General features: G+C 41.8%; 1 protein-coding gene across 3 annotated transcripts in view; it reads right to left on the bottom strand.

The window, feature by feature from the left end:
• The window catches only part of Hira (histone cell cycle regulator), a 100,737-nt gene that overhangs the window by 13,577 nt on the left and 64,000 nt on the right, over nt 1-23,160 (bottom strand). For 2 of the 3 annotated variants that reach the window (XM_027924357.2, XM_027924359.2), the window contains 9 exons: nt 10,841-11,045; nt 10,357-10,461; nt 8,469-8,617; nt 6,117-6,278; nt 5,545-5,603; nt 5,074-5,179; nt 3,150-3,272; nt 2,432-2,595; nt 358-446 (listed from right to left, as the gene is read on the bottom strand). In XM_027924357.2, coding sequence (XP_027780158.1) covers nt 358-446; nt 2,432-2,595; nt 3,150-3,272; nt 5,074-5,179; nt 5,545-5,603; nt 6,117-6,278; nt 8,469-8,617; nt 10,357-10,461; nt 10,841-11,045 — 1,162 coding nt within the window. The remainder of the gene's footprint in view (nt 1-357; nt 447-2,431; nt 2,596-3,149; nt 3,273-5,073; nt 5,180-5,544; nt 5,604-6,116; nt 6,279-8,468; nt 8,618-10,356; nt 10,462-10,840; nt 11,046-23,160) is intronic. The other variant, XM_027924358.2, reaches the window with a different exon arrangement.

Here is a 23,160-nt window from a genome sequence, read left to right as displayed (position 1 = left end):
CTGCTTATTTTGTTCTTCACACTAATCTATAGTATCAAAGTACCTTGTTCACTGGACTGTGAGGCTCACAAAAGGGAATGGAGGTAAGTATCTTTCGTACCAAACCCAGAGCATTCTACCTGCAGCTTTCCTCAGCATGAATGTGGAACAGAGCTCTCCAGGCTCCTGATGCCCAGAGCCCAACTTCTGCCTGGTTGTGGAGTGCCAGCATGTTAGCCTCTCATTGATGCCAGGGCCCAGGGTAGGGTGCTAGAGAAGTGTCACAGGGAGGAACTTCAAGCACTTTATCTTATTTTTAAAACCTTCACCTTCATGTTTCAAGAGAATTCTTGAGGCAAGAATTAAAGAAGCACCTACCACTACTGTTGACTCCCACTGGCTTCCAGTGGAGCAGTGAACCGGACCCAGTAAGTCCTTGCATATTTCTCGAAGTCGGTATTCAAACCCTAATTATAGAAAAATAGAACAACAAAAACAAAAACAAACAAACAAAAAAACAGAAATAGGAACACATTATAAAAAGAAATAAAAATTTGAAAATGCTAAATTGCTGTGTATATCACAACAACAGAATGAACACTTATTTTATTGCCTACTATGGGCAAATGCTTGTGTTTCTCAGTTTAGGGCATTGAGGGCCACAATCACAGATTTTCATTCATTCACCTGTATCCCACAGGAAAACCAGACATGGCCAGTTTTGTGATGATGAACTCCCCACAGTGGTGGAAAATATGGGAAACTGTGGAAGGAAGGGTGTGGGCTGGTGGGATCTGTTTGAGAGAAGACATGTCAGCAGCTGCTGTGAGAGGAGATGAGAAGGAAGCAGACTGTGAGGGCCCAACTGCAGAGTGGTGACTGAGAGTCAGAAGCACTGCTGTAGTGGGTGCAACTGCCAGAAAGGCTATGAAAGCAGAGTCTGAGGACTTAGGCAGCATTTGGGGGCATGCCTAGGAAACAGATGGAATCAAAGGGTACAGAAAAGGAGGAATGAACCCTGAGGAATTTGGAAAGTGAATGGGGTCTCCTTCTAACACTTGATTCCTGCTCTTTTACTTGAGAAAACAAGGGACAGAAATGAGGGAAGGGGTCCTGGTATATTATCTAGGGAAAAACAAATGTATAGAAGATGGAGAAATAAATATAAACAGTAGAAGTGACCCTACAAACAGGTGGTAGAGCTTAGAGGAAGAAGTCTTTATGTGGAACTCAGAGTGAGTACTGCTAAATACCTAGGATAAGGTAAACCAAAGAAGAAGGCAAGGAGTGGGGGTTTTGGGAAAGGTGGGGCATGAGGTTCAAGATGTAACTTGAGTACCCCAGGTATCAGAACTAAGGAAGGTGAGTATTTAGGAGAGCTGGTACATAACAGCCAGCCACATGGACTGAGTGGGAAGAGTAAACATCAAACTTATCACTGGAGTTGCTGGGAAAGGAGTTAGGGATCAGTAATGTTTGTTGTCATTACAAGTGTATATAAACACACACTCTTATATTTACAAAGTAGGAGGAAAAATATAAATTCTGAGAGTATATTTGCAGGTGTTTTGTACATTTTTTTTTTGTACTTAATATTTTTCTTTAAATCATAATCAAAATGGGAAAGTGATGACAAGAACAAAGCAAAAGAACCAAGGTAAAGATATGGAAGAAGTTCTGGAAGGGGCTGGGACTGTGTAAGAACACAGGGAGAGCTTTGGGAGGGCCAGTCCTATGCCACAATCCTTGGAGGCTATGCTTGAGGGAAGAAGAATTGGTAAGTCAGGACCAGATGCTTGCTCAATGAGAGATGAAAGGCTGTTAGAGGTTACTTTGAAGACAGTAAAGCCTCTCTTCCAGCACACTTTGCTTTCTGTAGGGTATGCCACCAAGAGGTCATAGGTGCTCTGATAGCCTTAGCAGGATCAGGCTGGAGGACCTTGGCTAGAGGGTCATTTGGAATTGCTGGGCAGCAGATAGGCTGTCCAGAGCAGGAGGGACTCAGAGAAGGAAAAGAAATGCTGCCAGAAGATGCCTTTGCCTTGAATGACAGGCCTTGGTGGCAGACAGGAGCCAGAACATCTAGTCTGCTCCTATAAGGCAGGTCTTTCCATGCATGTTTCCATCCTCCTTTCCCACTGCCAACCTTCCTGTCTTGTTCCTCTGAAGAACATCCTCAAGCCTACTCTATTCAGGGCCTGGAGCTCATGACAGGGCTGAATGCCTACGAGCTGCCCTGATTATAGCTCAGGCTTGGAGGTGGGAGGTGTGGTCCCGCTTGCTATCAGGGAGGCCAGGGCCTTTGGGGACAACCATGGGGACCTATAAGGAATGCAAAGGAGTTCAGAGAGCTCTAGGCCACTACATCTCTTCCTTGATTCCCAGGGACTAAGCTAGGCCTTAGAAAATAGAGGAGCAAATGGATAAGGCCACTTGGGTCACAGGACCTCACCTTCATTCACGAGGTACCGTGCATAAAGAAGGAGCCAATGGCGGTACTCATGGCTGGACTGTAGGGTGAGTGCCGCTGCAACCTGGTTCTCTAGGTAGGCCAGCGTGGTCTCCTGCTGTACCACATGAGGCACGGAGAAAAGCCGGGCAGCTTGCCTTCCAGAGCTGTAGAGACCAACAAAGCAGGCAATATGAAGCAGAGGGCAATGTTCAGGAATGCTCCCACATGCTCTAGGGTACCGGGACAGAGCTCGCAGGGGTGGTAGACATCTGGTTGTAGAAGTCCTCCCATCTATCAACCAGTTTATTGGCAGATGCCAGAGACTTTTGTTGACCTGCCCATCATCACATCCCAGCTTTGGGCTTCTTAGTACTCCAAGAATATTCTACAGTGCACCTACCATCTAGGTCTCTGGGATGATACACCAGTGGTCGATTCCCCACCCACCCACCCAAAATCCTGCCCCATATAGGTATTTATGACATTTAGCATCCTCAGACTATAATCTGGACCCCTGAAGTGACAGGGCCTATATTCCAGCCAACCATGAAATATTACTTGATGTGGATCCACACCCTTAGAGACCCCCCCACTCCCCCCACCCCTGATTTCTGTGTTGAGCAGCAACTGGGGCACAAAGACAGACAAACAGAGACTAGGCCTGGTTTCCTCCCAGGGCAGCCCTGTTGATAGTGGCCAAAGTTCTCAGCTCACATACTTGGAGGTGCGGCCCTGGATTATGGCTAACGGTCCTGAGCACAACATGGCATCCTGGGATGGCAGGCTGCTCCTAAAGTCCGCACATTGGGCCAGTGAGTCTTGCTTGTCAGAAACCAGGTTCCTGAAGAATCAAAGACAGGATCAAAGGTCAGAAAAATTAGGAGGCCTACCAGAAGAGGCTGTCAAAAAAGCCACAGGGGCTGGGGTTGTGGCTCAGTGGTAGAGTGCTCGCTTAGCACATGAGAGGCCCTGGGTTCAATCCTCAGCACCACATAAAAATAAATAAAATAAAGGTATTGTGTCCAACTACAATTAAAAAATAAATATTAAAAAAAAAAAAGCCAGAAAGAAGTAAGCCCCTCTGGGCACAGTGGCGCATGCCCGTAATCCCAGTGGCTTGGGAGGCTGAGACAGGAGGATCTCAAATTCAAAGCCAGCCTCAGCAAAAAGCGAGGCACTAAACAACTCAGTGTAGATTCTGTCTCTAAATAAACTGCAAAAAATAGGGCTGGGGATGTGGCTCAGTAGTCAAGTTCCCCCAAGTTCAATCCCCAGTACCACCTCCCAACCCCCCAAAAAGAACTAAGCCCCATCCACCACACTGGCAGCACACAAACAGAGGCTGACAGTTATTGCACTTCAGTACAAGAAGCCAATTAACTGGCAGGTTTCCTAGTTAAGAGCCTAATAAATTATATTTTCAAGGAAAGGTTACTGATAGGGTTCTCACTATGAATATTTTAGCTTCAGTCTCACTTCCTGATGACTAAGGTGTTACTGTGTGTGAAGTATGTTTTGGATGCCTGGCTTACACAATGCTGTGGCCTACCCAGGGCCTGTGTGGCCTGGGTCTGTTACAACTCCAGGGAAAGCCAGTCTCTAGCATTTCTATGCCTCTCCAGCATCCCCAGGAAGGCAGTTCTTCTACCTCCTCAGGACTATTCTGTTAAGAAAACATACTCCAGATACTTTTTTTTTAGATGGGATCTTGCTCTGTTGCCTACATTAGACTTGAACTTGGGATCCTCTTGCCTTAGCCTTCAGAGTAGCTGGCACTATGGGCATGCATTATTGTAATCAGCTTTCCACACATTTTAAAAACAGCTAGTTGTCTTTGTAAATGTGTACAAAATACAAGGATGACTATAAAAAGTCGACATGTCTTTTTTTAATAATCAGCTCATTTCCATTATTATGGTAATCACACATACTCACAAGCTTTTTGCAATTTGAGAGGGTAGGTGACAGAGTTTTTTGTTTTTGTTTTTGTTTTTTAACTGAATAATAAAGTATTTGGCAAGTTTTAACAGAAAATGGGCTAGAAGATAGCAAACTTAAAAAAGGGGGCTCTAAATTCAAAACTGAACAAAGGAAAAAAAAATCATCCATATGGGTGAGTTTGTTTCCACCATTACTAATTACTGAGGGGCTACTTTGCTCCTACTAAGTTCACAACATTGACTAACATTGGCAAGGCTACTATGAAGCCAACTCTCCTATGCTGGTGTTGGTTAAAGAGGCCAGTCTGAAAAATATCTGTCAAGAATCATAAAAATTTCCAAATACCTATTCTAATAAAACGGGCTCAAGGGATGGGGATGTAGCTCAGTGTTAGGGCTAATCTAGCATGAATGAGGCCCTGGGTTAAATATTCAATATTGCAAAGAAACAAACAAACACACACACACACACACACACATCCCAAAAACCAGCCCCAGAAAATAATGCAGCAGGCCATGTTCCTGTGTACAGGCTCTGAGGGCAGAGGCCATAGGCCAGCAGCAGCCCACAGTGATGGTAGAGTATATACTAGCTGCCATTCAGAGTTCAGAGCCTGACTCCCAAGACCTGAAGCCTTTGCTCAGCTGTCCAGTATAGACAATCCCACGAAGCAGGGGCAGGGTGGGGATGGAGTTTCTTACCACGTAGAGAGTGACGGATTAAAGCAGTACGCTTTCCCATCAGATAGGTTCATCACTGGGATTCCATGCTGCGTCAGCAAGATCTGTGACACTGTCATATCACTTCCTGGGGGACACCACAGGAATAAGTTCTGGTGTGTTCTGATCAGCAAGTGTTTGCATCTAAGGAGAAATCTGAACCCTGGCTCCCATGATCCCAGCAATAAGGTCTTTAATGATGACTTGGAAAAGAGGGAAGGCTACTTACAGTGCTCTGTGTGAGCCATTTTCACTAATATTCAACAAGATCTTTCTTATCTCTCAGGAACCCATTGAATCTTTTGCCCAGAAAACCTGTCTCCTTGCTATGTAAGTGTATCCTGTCTCACTTGGGCTGGATCCTGAGCCTGGCTTTCTATCTAGGCTGAAGTGGCCCATGTGCATCAGATCTAGGTCTCAGTCCCCAAGGGAGGAGGGGTCCGCAGGGGTTACCTGCCAAGATGGAGTGTAGAGACTCTTCTTTCACCACAACCACCTGCCTGTGAACATCCCTAAGAGGGAGACAGGGAACAACTTACTCTCCACCTGAGATAAACACATCAAAGTGTGTCTCAGCCACTCAGGTACCCTGGTCCCTACACACAAACCCACAGCCCTCCATCCAGAGGTCCCAGGCAGCTGTCTCCAATGCCCACACCCATTCTAGGAGAAGCCAGCTACAGAAGTCATATCAGGAGTGTGGCCACCTTTGCCATCTGGATCCCACTGCTGATGAATCCACCTAAGGACCCTGGCACATGCCATTAGGCAGTGTAATTTGTCATGCAGTTTGTTCCTGTAAGGATGTCAGCAGAGCAGGTTGGCTGACTCATTTCCCTTTGCATTGCCTCCTTAATCCTTAAGCCACAGGGGCAGCCAACACAAGCAGTGTTGCTGACTTCTCAGGGCTTCCTCCTGAGCCCAATGTCTGCCTTTTCTGCTGTGTTCCCTACCCCTGCAGTGAGGTGGGAAATGCATAGCACTGTCTTGCATGAAAACCACCCCACCCTGTGCCTGCCTCTCACCAGACAGACAGTGTAGCTGCAGCAGTGAGCGCCATGACATAGGAACCTGTGCAGTGCAAAGTAGAGATCGGGGACGGCAGGAGGATGGGAGGGAGGAGGCGGCGACCACAGGTGGAGAACACCGACAGCGTCCTCTTTTCACAGGCGACACACACCACATCACTGTGAAGGCAGAGGAGGGGCAGATGTCACAGGGACCAGGTGCTGCAGCAGAGGCAACAACCAGGTTGATGCAGAGCATTCCTTCTGCCTGCTTCTGACATAGCATTCTGCTGAGTAGATGAAGCCAGAGGGAGAGGCCAGAAGAAGTTGTGCAAGGACTAGGTTGGGGTGGGGACAGCAAGGCAGAGCCTACCTGAGATTTCCTAAGAGAGACTTCTGTTCTACTCCTGCCCATATGGCTATTCATACTTTTCTGAGCTAACAAGGAGTGCAAGGGCTTTGGAGTACCACAGCCGTACATGATGGTCACCAGGAAGCATGCCTCACTCATCAGATGAGGAGGCCACAGAAAGTCCATGTGACAGTCTCCTGGGTATCAACAGCCAGAGAAGTCCAAACAAGGTCTCTGCTGAGGCAGGCTGGGAGAGTGTGGGGAACTGGTACAAGTCGCCACAAGTGATGCCAGCAGTATACTCAAAGGGCTGTTATGGTTGAGCTTGGAGAGGTGCGTCACTTTGAGCAAGAAATGCTTCAGAGAAGATGTTTCCATTCCACACACTGTCCAATGCCTTCCTTGAGTGACTACCAGACTCCTTAGGTAAGCCCAGCACAAGTAGGCTTCTGCCATTTCAGCAAGGGACGGCTGAGGCTCAGTCATAGGTGCAAGAGGCTAGAACTCAGACTCCAAGAAGCAAGGGCAGGTATGTAGCCAGCAAGGCCCTGACCATAGCAGACCATCCTAAGTCCCCTCCAGGACTTTTATCCTGCTGAGCCAGGGCCTATGGTCTACAGTGCCTGTTGTCCCAGTAGGCCGAGAGTAAGAAGGTTGGCTAAGAAAAGAGCTCTGCCAACTTATTCCTAATGTGACATGTTACTGGTCTCTGAAAAGGGAGAAGCAAGTTGAGGATCTTTTGTTTACAAAATGTCTACTTTGAAAGTATGAATCTTGAGAAAACTTCCAGTAGGACCTGGAAGCAGGGAGTTCTCTGTGTTGCTGTGACTGAATTTTATCTGCTCATTTTGATGGTCAGGGCCTTCCTTGAGCCCTGTAAAGGAAGGAGAAATCTGAATCCTGGCTCAGGAAGCTATTGCTCTAGGCTGTAGCACTAGGGAGCAGGTCTGTAGGCTGGGCCTGAGTAGGTGGGATTATATAGGAGAAGAAGCCCTCAGTTACCTAGCAGGACCCCCTCAATAGCTGCTGTGTTGCTATGGGGATGATTGTGCTAATATCCTTGGTCTTCAATTGAGGCAGGCCTTCAACTGAGGCAGGCCTTCAACTGAGGCATGCCATCTGCCTTGGGATCGGGGATGGAGAGTGGAAGCTCTTGTAGAATCCAAAAAATAGGTAGTTGGGATTAGGAGCTCTATGTGCTTTTCCTGAAAGATAATTTCAGTGAGAAACACAATGGCGGGGCTCTTCTAGGTTTAACACCATAAAAATTACTCAGGGCCTATGGGAGTCCTGACCTAAGACCTAAGGCCAATGTTTGCAGACCTGTGTGAAAGCATTTACATATGACCTTATAATAGAAAACTAAGGATCTAATTGAAATGACTGCATCTGAGTGGTCATCGTTAGAAAGTCCTTGTAAGGGTTTCTACCTAACTAGGGCCCTATGCCTGGCAGACACCTGAGGAAAACATCAGTCCTCTTTTCAGATGGAGCACAGGAAAGACAGAGCTCATACTCATTGCCAGGAGCCCATGGGAAGACACTGTAATTAATCATTGAATTAAGATCTCTCCCCAAAGTGAAGAATCTGGGGAGGACAGGGTTGGGGACTTAGGAGGTAGTCATAAAATCCTGTCCTAACTTGTATGAAAATCTGGGTCTAGGGAAGGAAACCACTGAGGTCAGCAAGAGCCAGGCAGACTTCAGCCTGGAACTTGAGACTTTTGAGAATCTAGCCAGACAAAGAAATAAGACCACCAGATTCAGGGCCTGGCCTGGGTGATTCTCAAGACTCAGGTTCCCCATCTATAACATTGGAATAATCATAATGATTTCATTGATGAGGTAGGGACTGATATGAGAAATGCCCATGACTGGCCTGGACTAAGGCCCAATGTGAGCCTCAGTGGAAGCAGTCCTCCCTCAGACAGGCTAAATTCCAGGACAGTAAAAGTGCCACCCAACACAGCTCATGATGTCTACTCTACATGACAAGACAGGTTCCTGCCTGCTCTTACCAGCTGCCGGCAGCAGTGAGGATCCGGCTAGTGAGCACTGTCTCCCACTCCTTTCCTTCCCGGTTGCACTTCAGTCGGCTCAGTTTTACACCCCCCACGGCCGTTACTTCATTTTCCACCTCAATGTACATGGAGGGGTCAGAGCTCACCTAGATGGAGGAAAGCAAACACACATCTTTTCAGGTGAAAGCATGCTTACTCAGACTGTGTTCACAAGACAAGTGAGATGTTCAGGGGCTCTGCAGCCCTGGGCTGTGAAATAGGGGGAAGACACAGACAGGTAGACTAGTTGGTTGGCCAACAAAAGAGGGTAACATTTGGTGGGAGCTGTGTGGGAAACAGGACAGGGCAAGAGGGCCACCATGTCATCTCACAGGGGGATGACTTCCCAAGAACATGCTGAGAGTAAGAACTGCTGGGACAGAGCTGGGATTGAGACTTGGATTTCTAGCCTCCTTCTTGAAAGATCTTCAAAAACTGCAGTATTTAGTAAGAAGAAAGCCTGTGTCGTACTGGGAGAAAAGTCTAGAAAACGTCAATATTCTCTCTGGCAATGAGTCTCTGTTCATTCTGAGACTATGCTGGTGAGAAAGTCCCCAGCATAGCATGCATGAGAAGTGCCTACTTCAGTGCCTGGCACTAAATGAGCTTAGCTTTGTATGTCTGGAGAGCTAACCAACCCAGACAGAACAGCTTATAAGTTTGTACTGTGTAGTCATACTAGCAGGTATAGCTGGAGCAGATGAAGGGCTCCACTAGGTGCCATATCCCCTTTATAGACATCCAGAAAGCAAGCATAGCCTCAAGTGGCACTCAAAAGTGAAGATATTCAGGGATGGTTTAGTTTGGAAGGGAAGTTTTGAGTTGCTAACTGCTAGAGAAGCTTCCTGTTTCTATGCACATCAGCAGTAAAAACTAGATGGGTCCTACACTTATCCTTTGGCTCCGCCTGTTTCATTCCTCTGTATTATGGCCCACAAAGACCTATGGCTGGGAAGGGCTGATGTCTGGCCTTCATTGCCCTATGAAGTCTAATCTGGGCCTGGAGTAGTGGGCAGTCAATGGGATATGACCCATAGATAGGGTCCAAGAATGTTGCCTGAGGACTTGAGGGTGTGTAGAGAGGTCACTATGTGCAAAGCTGCCAAGGAGGGAGAAGCCTGGACACTGTTGCTGGGTTTGAGGGATTATTTGTTCTAGAAATGTGTTTGAATAAGCTCATGGTTATAAGCTTCTCTAAGAGCTCTATCAGCTCTGAGGATGACCCTGTTCCAAGCATCAAGAAGCAGACAGGGGGGCTGGGGATGTAGCTCAAGCGGTAGCACACTTGCCTGGCATGCGCGGGGCGCTGGGTTCGATCCTCAGCACCACATAAAAATAACATAAAGATGTTGTGTCCACCAAAAACTAAAAAATAAATATTAAAGAATTATCTCTCTCTCTCTGTCTTAAAAAAAAAAAAAAAAGAAGCAGACAGGCCAATGGAACTGTCAGGAGACTGACCAATGACCCAACAGTTTCATGGGCACCAAGACTGAGGCTGCCAGGACTAAGGGTGGAGATGCAGGACGCCTCCAGGAAACGAGACACCCAAGACAAGTCTTAAAGGGGCTGGTAATCCAGAAGGAGTGATAGTAAGGGCAACTGAGCATTTGGGACTTCAAAGGTAAACCACGGAGAAAGAGGCCTAAGGGTGGGAAGGAGAAGAAGCTATTAACATTCTTGCCAAGATTTGGTAAGTACTCTGATTAACTATGACTGCCTCCAGAAGAGAATGGAGAGCCACTGCAAACCAGTCCCCAAGGCACTGAAAAGACAGAGTTTATACTGGGAAGAGAAATGTATGTATATGCCTTCAAGGGAGTCATAGGAGTGTCCCGGCACTTACCTGGAGGGTGAATGCTCTCTGGGGGCCTGGTATTGGCAGCTTCAGTGCAAGTGCTGGTGCAGTCAGACACATGGCCTCCTTCTCTGCAGTAAGGGTGGCTGGAGACTAGAAGAGCAGAAACATCCTTGAGCCCCACCCCAACACTATAGGGGAAGCATTAGGTAAAAGTAAGTCACCCAAAAGTGAGGCTGGGTATTTGTACTTACTGTGAGGGAGAAAGCAAAAGAGAATGCTACAAGTATTCTCACCTCACAGATAAGGGAGCTGACACCAGGGAACTTGCTAAAGGGTTCTGGCTGGACTGAAAGGGGGGTGAGGAAGTGTGGCCTCCCACACTCCATGATACAATCCCTGATGTCTATATCTAAGCCAAATGGTTCCCAAAGCATCCCATACTGACAAGGTGCACCATGGCAAGAAGGGCCTCCCAGTGCAGAGTCCAGGAAGGTGAGTGGGAGCAGGCAGGATGAATCTCAGGCCTCACCTGGACAGACAGAGACATGGGCAGGAGACGGGAGTCCTTCCGAGGACGCCCCTTTTTCTTCTTTTCCACTGTCTCTACCTCAAGCTCAAGTTTTCGCTTGGATAATGAGGATGGCTTAGCCAAGGGGACCTTTTCATCACTGTCACTGCTGCTCTCTAGGAGATCCCGGGGCCTCAGCTCTTTCACAAGATTCTGTTCTTTCAACCTGCACAAACAGACACCATGACTTTCTCCACACAACTATTAATTTTGTAATGTTTAAAAATCCATTTTAATCCCCAAATATTGATTGAAAAATTGAAAAGTTATTACTCTTTTTAGATCCATCAGAGAATGGAGGTCAAAAGAAAAACTGACACCCTGAAAACTGAAGATGAATAAAGACAAAAAACGCAGCTGGGGCTGGGGATGCGGCTCAAGTGGTAGCGCACTCGCCTGGCATGCATGCAGCCCGGGTTCGATCCTAAGCACCACATACAAACAAAGATGTTGTGACCGCCGAGAACTAAAAAATAAATATTAAAAAATTCTCTCTTAAAAAAAAAAAAAAAATCCTATTTAAACAAAACAAAACAAAACAAAAAAAAAAACGCAGCTGACCTCGATTAGAAGCCAAAGTGGGTACTGGCAGACATACTTTCAAAGTTAACAGTCATGTTGCTGGAGGCTGAGCGTGGATAAGATTGAGAGTTGAAACTCCTGGTTAAGAGGATATCCAAGTGTTCCTTATTTTTACTTTCAAGTACCCTTCCAGGTTGTCAGTGTGAAGATTCAGAATGAAGAAAATAATTCCCTGTGTTCTTTTAGGGTTTGGGGAAGGTAGGTAGACATTTTGAAACATGACCAGACCATAATCTATAGCCAATTCTGCCCTCCAGTGAAACTACCTTGCCAGAGCTTTTTACCTCACCTGGAGGAAGGGCAGGCAATTAACCAATCCAAGCCCCTTCTAGCTTCTGCCCTCTTCCACCACTCTAGGCTAAGAAACTCTTTTGAAAGAATATAGTTAGGCCCAGGGATTCATACTAGAGCCCAGGGATTCTGATCCAACAACAACGTAAAAGGGAAAGTTAAGCATGAGATTATAGAATGTTTTTACTTCCTAATACCTCATCATCACATCAGCAAGGCTTCAGTATAATAACAGTAAATTACAACTGAGAGAGCTGCAAGACACTGACACCAACCCTCCCCCACTTTTTTTTAAAAAATGTGATACAGGGGATTGAACTCAGTGGTGGGGTACCACTAATCCCCAACACTTTTTACTTTTTATCTTAAGATAGGGTCTTGCCAGGCGGGGAATTGGCAATCTTCCTGCTCAATCCCGTGAGTGGCTGGGATTACATGCATGTGTAATTTGGGTGTGGTGACACCCAGTTCATAGATTGTATTTAAAGAGTTTCTAGGGAAACCTAAAGACTACAGACAAAGCAAGGTCACTGGAAGAAACTGAAGCTTCTGACCTACAGTTATAAGAAAGAAAACAGCCTAACTCCTAGCCAGATAAACAAAACCTCATGAATGCCTATATACCTCATTTCCACTTATCCAATACAATATGCCTAGCTTTACAAGGTATGAAAAAAGGCAAAATGAAATAAACAAAAAACCAAAACCACAACCAAAAAAAACCCCAAAAGCAAAAGTAAAAAACAAAATAAGAAACAAAAATATACACAATGCTGAGACACAAGAAACAAAAACATACATAGTGTAGAGACAAAGCAGACATCAGAGTTAGGTACAGCAGAAATTTTGGAATTATCATACCAAGATTTTAAATAACTGATAAATAAGCTAAGGGCTCCAATGGAAAAAGTTGAAGAGATGGAAAGTCTCAGAATTTAATAATAATAATAATGATAATAAAAGCTGAGAATATGAAGAACAATAGCAAAGAGCTTCTCCAAATCAATTAAAGATACCAAAGCACTGATACATAAAGCTCAGAGAACACTTACAAGATAAATACCAAATATCTATACCTAGGCATAACATACTCAAACTATAGAAAACCACAGAAAATTTAGAAGACAGGAGGAAAAAAAACCCTCTTTATAAGACAAAAGGATAAACTACATTATATTTTCCATTCAAGAGAAACCCACTAAGCCACATGCAGTGATGAATACCTGTAGCCCCAGCTACTCAGAGGCTAAGGTAGATGGATCACTTAAGCTCAGAAGTTGGGACTAGCCTGGGAAATAAAGTAAGATCCTGTCTAAGACAAACAAACAAATGCACCAACCTAGAAATCTGTATCCAGTGAAATCAAGCTTCAAAAATGAAGAAGATATAGACTTTCTCAGACAAAAACAAATATCTGAAGGAATTTGTTAGCAGACCTGCCTTGCAAAAAATGTTAGTTCTTTAAAGAGAAGGAAAATGATGTATCTCAGAAACTCATATCTGTATGAGGAAAGGAAAACTGTTAGAGAAGGAATAAATGGACATAAAAGAAAATATTTTACTCTTCTCAATTGATCTAAGAGACAACTTTTTATTCAAACTAATAATGGCAACAATGTATTAGATGATTAAAATTTATAAATAAATGAAGTGGTAATAATGTTATAAGGCACAGAAGGAGAAATTTGGAATATTTTGTATTAAGATGCCTGTACTATCCATGACAATAGTCTAGATTGATTGCAAATATTCACTGCAAACACCAGAGCAACTGCAAGAAAGTTTTAAAAAGAAGTATAATAATGCTGAGAGGAGAGAAAATGGAATTATATAAAATACTCAATTAGAAATGGAGAGGAAGATAAAAAATAAAGGACAAATCCAATGAATAGAAACAGTTACACACATGGTAGACACTAATCCAACTATATCAATAAACACTTCAAATGTGAATGCTCTAAATACACCAATTACAGACAAAACGAATGAAAAAAATGTTTCTAAAAGATGGGTTTATATTAAACATTAAAAAAACAATTTTAAGATGTTGATGGACCTTTATTTTATTCATTTGTTTATATGCGATGCTGAGAATTGAACCCAGGGTCTCACACATGCTAGGCAAGTGCTCTTACTACTGAGTCACAACTCTAGTCCCTAAACATTTTTTAAAAATATTTTTTCTTAGTTGTAGATGGACACAATACCTTTATTTCATTTGTATAGTTTTATGTGGTGCAAGGGATCGAACCCAGTGCCTCACACATGATAGAGATAGGGCATACAGCTCAGTGGGAGAGGACATGCTTAGCATGGCCAAGAACTTGGGTACAATCTAAAGCGCACACACAAAAAAGTAAAGGAATTCCAACTGTATGACATTCTGGAAGAGGCAAAACTGTGCAGACAGTAAAAAGAATCTGTGGTTGCTAGGAGTTAAGGGGGAGGGAGGGATTAGTTGGAGGACAGAATTTTTAGGGAAGTAAAACTATTCCTTTTTTTTTAAGTTTTTTAGTTATAGTTGGACACAATATATTTATTTTGTTTATTTATTTTTATGTGGTGCTGAGGATCGAACCCAGGGCCTCACACCTGAGAGGCAAGTGCTCTACCACTGAGCTATAACCCCAGCCCCAGCAAAACTATTCTGTGAAGTATTCTAAGGGTGGATTGAAAACCCATAAAATGAATACCACCAAAACTGAACCCTAATGTAAACTGTAAACTCAGTGATAATAATGTGTTCCACATCAGATTTTGACAATGGAGGGAGGCTTTGTATTTATGGGGACAGGGTCACATGGGAACTCTAATTTCTACTCAATTTTACTCTGAAACTAAAACTGCCCTAAAAATAGTCTATTTAAAAACAAAAACAAGAGATAAAGATATGCTAATCTAACATTAATCTAAAAAAGCTATATTAATTTCAGACCAAGTAGGCACCAGAGCAAGAAAAGCTAGCAGGGATAAAGAGAAGCATTACACAATGATAAAGGGGTCAGTTATCCAAGGAGACCTAATAATCCTTAATTCGTGTGTGTCTAACAACAGAATATCAAAATATATGGGCCCAAACTAATAGACTACAAGGAGAAATATATGAATTATAGTAGAGATTTTAACATCCCTATAAGAGAAACAGATCTAGTAGATAGAAAATCAATATGGAAATAATTATTTGAACAATATCGTCATATGTGTGTGTGTGTGTGTACACATACTAGGGAGTTGAACCTGGGGGCGCTTTACCACTCTTTTTTCACTTTGACACAGTTTCCATGCTGGCCATGAACTTATAATTCTCTTGACTCAGCTTCCCAAGTAGCTGGCATGTACCATGGTGTCTGGCAATTATTTGGACTTCACTGACATTTTAAGAAACACTTTTTTCAACAATAGTAGAATATACATTTTTTCTCAAGCTCACATGGAATAGTCATCAAAATATACCACTATTCTAGGCCATAACTCTATATGTTCTCAGACCACAATGAAATTAAACCAGACATTAATCACTAAAAGATAACAGGAAAATACCCAAATATTTAAAGATCAAACAGAAATAACATTTGTGGCACAGAGTAAAAGCAATGTGGCAAGAGTAAAAGGGAAATTTAAGGCACTGAATGTATATATTAGAAAAGAAAAATCTGAAGTCAATAATTTAAACTTCCCCATCATAAAAAACGAACAGTAAGCCTAAAGTAAGCAGAAGAAATTAAAATAAAAATTACAGATATCAATGAAGTTGAAAATATAAAAACAAAAGAGGGGGAAATCAATGAATGAAAAAGCGAATTTTTTTAAAAAGATCAGTAAAATTGTTAAACTTGTAGGCAATTTAATCAAGAAAAAAGGAGAAGACACAAATTACTCAGAAATGAAGATGACATTCTCACTACTGATCTCATGGACACAAACATCCTAAGAGGAATAAAATTCCTCTTCTTTTCAACACTTCTATTCTTGCATATTTGAATACTTAGATGAAGTATACCAATTCCTTGAAAGAAATCTACCAAAACTCACACAAGGAAAATTTAGACCATTTGAATAAATCTCTATTTATTAATCAAATGGATTCAACAATTAATAACCTTCCAAGAAAGCATGAGGCCTAGATTGTTTTACTAGTGATTTCTATCAAACATTCAAGGAACAAATTATATCAATTCTCTACAATCTGTTATAGAAGACAGAAACAGAGGAAATATTTCCTAATTCCTATGAGGCTATCGTTATCCTAATACCAAACCCAGACAAAGACATTACAAAATAGAAAAACTCTTAACAGATGGACATCTCTCATTAAACATAGAGGCAGGACCCCTAAAGCTTAGGAAATAATGCCAAGAGTTAACAAATGGGATGGTAGCAAATTAAAAAGAGTTAAAAAGAGTCAGCACAGTAAAGGAAACAATTAGAAATGTGAAGAGATAACCTACAGAATGGGAGGAAAATCTTTGCTAGCTACTCTTTGACAAAGGATTAATATCTAGAATATGTGAAGAACTCAAAAAACTTTATACTAAAAAACCAAATAACCCAATTAATAAATGGACAATGAATTACATAGACCCTTCTCAAAAGAAGAAATATAAATGGCCAACAAATATATGAAAAATGTTCAACATCATTAGCATTTAGGGAAATGCAAATAAAAACTACACTGAGATTTCATCTCACACCAGTCAGAATGGCATCATCAAGAATACAAACAATAATAAATGCTGGATAGGATGTGGAGAAAAAAAAAACAAACACTTTTACACTGTTGGTGGAACTGTAAATTAGTACAACCTCTATGAAAATCAGTATGGAGGTTCCTCAAAAGGCCAGGCATGGAACCACCATTTGATCCATCTATACCACTCCTCAGTATTTATCCCAAGGAATTGAAGTCATCATACTTTCATGCCTACCCATGTTTATAGCAGCACAATTCACAATAGCCAAACTAATGAAACCAGCCTAGGTGTCCCTCAGTGGATGAATACATAAAGAAAAGATGGTAAATATACACAATGGAGTTTTATTCAGCCATAAAGAAAATGAAATTGTGTTATTTTCAGGAAAAAGGGGCAATTATCAGACCAATATGTTAAGCGAAATAAGTAAAATTCAGAAAGTCAAAGGTCATACATTTTCTCTCATATGTGGAAGCTAGTGAGGAAAAGAAAGGTGGAGGCAAGTCTCATGAAAATCAAACGGAGATCAATAGAGAAAAGGGACCAAGTGGTGGAAGGTGGGGAGAGAGGGAGCATGTTTTGGGGAGTGATACTGGCCAAATTATATTGTGTATTGTGAACATGTATGAATATGTTACAAGTCCCATCATTCCACACAACTATAATGCACCAATAAAAAAATGTGAAAATAAAAACAATAGATGCAAAAAAATCCTTAATAAAACATTAGCATATTGAACCCAACAACATATGTAAGGAATTATACTCCATAACCTAAAGGGATTTATTCTAAGTATGCATACCAGTCCAACATCCAAAAATCAATTTATTCATTAAGAAGTTTAAAGAAAAAAAATCTTGTAATTAAAAAAAAAATCATGATTATCCTGAGATGTAGAAAAAGTACTTCACAAAATCAAACAACATTTATGAAATTAACTCTCAGCAAAATAGGAATAGAATGGAGTTTCTTCAACTTGATTAAGAATACCTACAAAACCCCCTATTGCTAAAATCATAATGGTGAAAAACTAGATTATTTTCCTCCTTGATTTTCTCAAAGGCAAAGATATCCTCTCTCACCATTCCTCTTCAACATGTTGCACAGGAAGTCAGTCCTACCTAGTGCAATAATAACATGAGAAAGAAAGATAAGGCACATAGACTGGAAAGGAGGAAAAAACTATCTTGATTCACAGATGACATCAATGTCTTATAGAAAATACCAAAGAATAAACAACAACAAAAACTAACAAGTGATAATAGCAAGGTTGCAAGATATAATAAACAACAACAAAAACTAACAAGTGATAACTGCAAGGTTGCTTTCTATGTATTAACAATGAACAACTGGAATTTGGATTCCCTACTTCTAATTCTCTAGAACAGGGCAAAGAATCCATCTGTGGATATAGCTTATTGTTCTGGAAACTCTAAGTTAGTGCTTGCCAAAATAATTTTTAAAAGTTCAGAGTGTATATAATAAGAGTTTTGTAAGATACCATAATAATTTCAAATCAAGGCCAAACTATCATGTAAGTTTCTCAATGGCCTGATCATGTCCTGTCATTTCAACACTAGCCTAGGAAGGCCATTTTGCTTGGCACTGCCCCAACTTATCCTGCTTCCCTCTCCATTGCTGGGACCTCTGAGAGCCCTTGGGAGTCTCCCTCTTCCTGCCTCTGCCTGTCACTCTGTTCAGGGCTCCTGAGGGAAGTGGCCTATTGAGAACAACATATATCTCCTCAACCTGTGAGTGGGCCTATACCAGTGGTCACCCAGTGACCCTAGAGGATCTGCTGAGGAAGAACATAGCTGGCCAGAGCTGCCCTACTTGTGAATGGGTCTCATTCTAGGTTCTGTCTGCTTAGGCCAACTTTTCTTGTAGTAACTTACCCTAGGGCCCTATGTCTCTCCCTGACAAACGGTTAGAAAGCAGGTTGGAGTAGAGAATTCACAAGTTCACCCAGAAATACCACCCTGCACCTGGGAGGCTAGTATTTGGCTCCCAATCTCACCTGAGGTTCTTGGTTAAGAGGGTCAATCAGGTTTGCTTGGGCCTCATTGCTCAGACACAATGAGGTACAACAAAATAGCAACAGCAGGAGTTGACCTGTGCTGCTCACTGTGACACAAGGATCAGGACAAGGTTCTAGAGGAACTCATTCTTAAATGCCCAAGGGACACCTTCTATCAGGCCTGGTCTCCTGTGAGGACCATGCTAGCAGTGAAGAGACAGGCTCAGAAAGAAAATGTATCTGAACATCCACTAAGATGGAAAACTGGGACTCAACTGTGGTGTGTATGGCTCTGAGAGCAACATCTAACCACTGAGAGACACAAGGCCCCAAAGGGAAACTTTCACTGATGAGTATGTTTGGGGATTCCTCCTAGCTTTTATCAAGATCCAACTAAACTTAAAAAAACATTTTCTTTTTCATGATGGGGATCAAACTCAGGGCCTTGTGCATTATTAGGTAAGCATTCTACCACTAACCTATATCCCCAGGCTTCCAACTTTTTCTTAGAATTTAGCACTAGAACACATTCTGTCTTGAAAGCAGGAAGCTCAGCCCCAAGTGAATACTTGCTCACTGCCACTTTCAAGTGAGAATCACAGAATGACAAACTTGATGATTCCTTATTCTACAGGTCTTGTAAGAGCTGTATGTATAGCTAAAATGTGTTGAGATCTTGGGAACAGAGCTGATGAGGGATTAACCCTAATGACATCAGGACCCTAGAATTTGCAGGCAAGAAATTGCCTCCAGCCTGGGCATGGGGATGTATGCCTGTAATCCCAGCTACTTGAAAAGCTGAGGTAGGAGGATAGCAATTTCCAGGCCAGCCTGGGCAACTTAGTAAGACTCCATCTAAAAATAAAAATAAAATAAGAAGAATAAAATAAAAGGGCTGGAGATGCAGGTCAGTGGTAAAATGACACTGGGATTCAATCCCTAATACCATACACACACACACACACACACACACACACACACACACACACAAAAAAGCCTCTAGCAGCCCAATTCAATAGTATCTCCTCTGCTTCTTGGTCAGGATATATATACAACCCAAGAGAAAGAGCTAGGAATTAGGAGTACCTGGGCCAGGGGCCAAGGAACTAGACAAGACAAACATAGGGTAACTTTCTCAAAGAACACAAAAACTTTCTATTTATAGAACTCTGCTGTTCTCTCAGTTGGGTAAATAATTTTATTCTGGTCAGAATTCACTATATTTCCAAAACTGGATTCAATTAATTTGTTAACTCCTATAGACAACAGCTCTGGCAGCATGTCCTTTGGGGGACTCCTATAAGGTGCACATCCCTGCATCCCTACAATTTGGCTCTGCAGCACTCTGACCAGTTCTTCAGACTGAATGATTTGTTCAGTTGGCTGTAATCTGCTCTTTTGAAATAGCCACTGACTTTTTAGTTGCAATGATTATTTTTCTTTTCAAACCAAGAAGTACTTTGGTTCATTTCCAAATTTGTCTGGCCTTTTTGATGGTGTGTTATTCTTTTTATCCTTTATTGAGACATAATTCACATATAATAAAATTCATTTTAAAATACCAAATTTAGTAGTTTTTAGAATATTTATAAGTTTGTGCAACCACTGCCATCATCTCATTTCAGGGATCTTTCATAATTCCAAAAAGAAACTATACCCATCAATAATCACTCCCTTTCCTTTCCTCCCCTCCCAACTCCTGGCAATTACTAACTGACTTTCTGTCTAGATTTGTTTATTTTGGATGCTTCACATAAACAGAATCATACAATAAGTGGTTCTTTTGTTATTGGCTAAGGTCTATCCCTGTTGTAGCACAGGCAAGTACTCCATTCTTTTGGATTCATGAATAATATTCTATTGTATGGATATATCATACATGTTGTCAAAGAGTTAATGGAAATTTGAGGTGTTTCTACTTTTTGATTATTATGAGTAGTAATGATATGAATCTTTGTGTACAAGTTAATGCATTAGCATATGCTTTCAATTCCCTTGGGTACACCTATTTAACCATTTGAGGGACTGCTAGACTGTTTTCCAAAGCAGCTGAACAATATTCCCTCCAGCAGTATATGAGGGTTCCAAGTTTTCCCTATCCTCACCAATACTTATTTAAAAATTTTTTTTTAGTTGTAGATACATAATATCTTTATTTATTTATATGTGGTGCTGAGGATAGAACCGAGTGCCTCATATATGCGAGGCAAGTGCTTTACCACTGAGCCACAGCCACAGCCCCTCATCAATACTTATTATCTGACAATCTGATCTTATGATTTCAGCTACCTTAATTGATGTGAAGTGATATCTTATTATATTTGGTATGTGTGTGTGGTGGTGGGGCGGGGCAGAGATACTGGGATTGAACCCAGGGCCCTGCACATATTAGGAAAGTGCTCCCACCCTCAGTCCTTTATTTTATTTAGAATGAGTCTTGTTGTCTAGGCTGGTCTTGAGCTTGTGATCCTCTTGCCTCAGCTTCTAGGTAGTTGAGATTACAAGTGTGTGCCACCACACCCAACTAATCATTGTACTTTTGATTTGCATTTCACCCTGATGGCTCATGACGTGGTTATGACTCTTTTGGCAGTACTCCTGTAACCCATCAGTGCTGTACTGCTGAGACACATCCTTAATCCTTTTTATTTTAAGTCAGGGTCTTGCTAAATTGCTGAGGCTGGCCTTGAACTTGGGATCTGCCTTCCTCAGCCACCAGAGTTGCTGGGATTACAGGCATGCACCACCTGACGGGCCATTTCTGTATCTTCTTAGGAGAAATTTGTATTTAAATTTTTTGCCCATTTAAACACTGCATTATTAGTCTTTTTATGGTTGAACTGTGAGAGTTCTTTATTATACTTTAGATCCTCAAACTTAAACAGATGTTATTTTCAAATATTTTATCCTCAATCTATGGGTTGTCTTTTTACTCTGATCATGTCCTATGAAGCTCAATTTAAATTTGATTAAATCCCAGTTTCCTTTTTTATTTTCCCTTAGTTGTCTGTGCTTTAAGTATCATATTTGAGAAACAGTTGCTTAATCCAAGGTCACAGATTTCTATGCTTTCTTCTAAAAGTTTTATAGTTTTAATTCTCACACTTAGTTCTATTTTGGTTTATCTTTCATGATTTTAAGTGTATCTATTGTTTCCATCTGAAAATTCTATAATCAGAGGTTAAATGAAGTCTAAACTTCTTACTCATCCTGTCCCTGATATTTGGGCATACTGCATTCTTCATATATTTTGTTACTTTCAATCTTAAATTCATTTTTGTGGTCCTTTATTGGTGGAAATGCTGCCTGGAACAGAAATATCTCTGCTGGGTGGATCTGCTTCAAGTACCTATGAATGTTAACTAGATAAGTTTTGTTCTGTGTTCATTTTTATTGGCATTTCATTTCATGGCTGGTGATTTCTGGATAATATGGGTAATGTTAACTCGGCCTAGAATCCACAAGGATAGGCCTGTGGTAACAGACTCAAAATGAGGCATTCCAACTTCTCTGCCGTATGTCTGGCTGCCAGTCGGGTTTTCTTTAGTGCCAACTTCTTATTAGAAATGTCCTTTTTCAAGTGGCTTCACTTTATGCTGATGACTTAATTCCAACTCCTACATGGTTCAAGTACAACACTCTGAACTGACTGATGGTGGCCATTAAAATTCAAGGCCCTGGAGCAGGGTGCAATAGTGTACGCCTAATAATGACTTTAGAGGTTGAAGCAGGAGGATTGCAAGTTTGAGGTCAGCTTCAGCAACTAAGCAAGGCCCTAACGCACTTAGTGAGACCCTGTCTCAAAATAAAAACTAAAAATTAGAGCTAGGGATGGTAGTATAGCAACCCTGGATTCAATTCTCAGTACAAAAATAAAAAAAGTAAGGCCCTTAGTCATGAGGTTGGCAGCCCCTAAGCCCAACACCTACAGTGAGCAGTGTGGTCCTGCCCACTGCTCAGTTTTTTTGTTCACTTTTAGATTTTGGCTCCTAGGAGCCAGATGCAGTGGTACATGCCTGTGAGACTAGCTACTTGAGAGACTGAAGCAGCAGGAGGATCATAAGTTTGAAGCCAGCCTGGGCAACTTAGCAAGGCCCTGTCTCAGAATAAAAAATAAAGAGGTCTAGAAATGTAGATCAGTGGTAGAGTACCCCTGGATTCAATCCTCAGCACCACTAAAAAAGAAAAAAACATTAGCACCTAGATTCAATCCAACACTTATGAAGTGTGTACTAGCAGGAAGGCTTTCAGATTCTTCCAATTGCTGCACAGAAAAATTACAAGTAAAATAATCATATTAAATTTTTTATACTAGAGCAAGCATGTTACATTACAGAGTAGAATAGAAGATTCCACAATAAGTTCACAAAACTTGAAGGGAGTATCTTCCCATGATGGCCCACAGGGAAAACAAATCCTGCACAGACAAATGGTTTTTTAAAATATTTTTTTAGTCATAGTTGGACATAATACCTTTATTTTATTTATTTATTTTTATGTGGTGCTGAGGATCGAACCTAGCGCCTCACAAGTGCTAGGCGAGTGCTAGACCGCTGAGCCACAACCCCAGCCCAGACAAATGGTTTTGTGATCATCAGCAAAGTCCTAGGGGACAGCATGCTGTGGTTTTAGTTCCAAGACATGGATGACTGCAAGTGCCCCTCTTATTTGGCACCTATTTGCTTTGTGGCTGTTTTAA

The sequence above is a fragment of the Marmota flaviventris genome, chromosome 1 (genome assembly GCF_047511675.1).
Source record: "Marmota flaviventris isolate mMarFla1 chromosome 1, mMarFla1.hap1, whole genome shotgun sequence".
Classification (NCBI taxonomy): domain Eukaryota; kingdom Metazoa; phylum Chordata; class Mammalia; order Rodentia; family Sciuridae; genus Marmota; species Marmota flaviventris.
The sequence above is the reverse complement of the archived record's forward strand: the minus strand, read 5'-3'. Positions and strand labels throughout refer to the sequence as shown.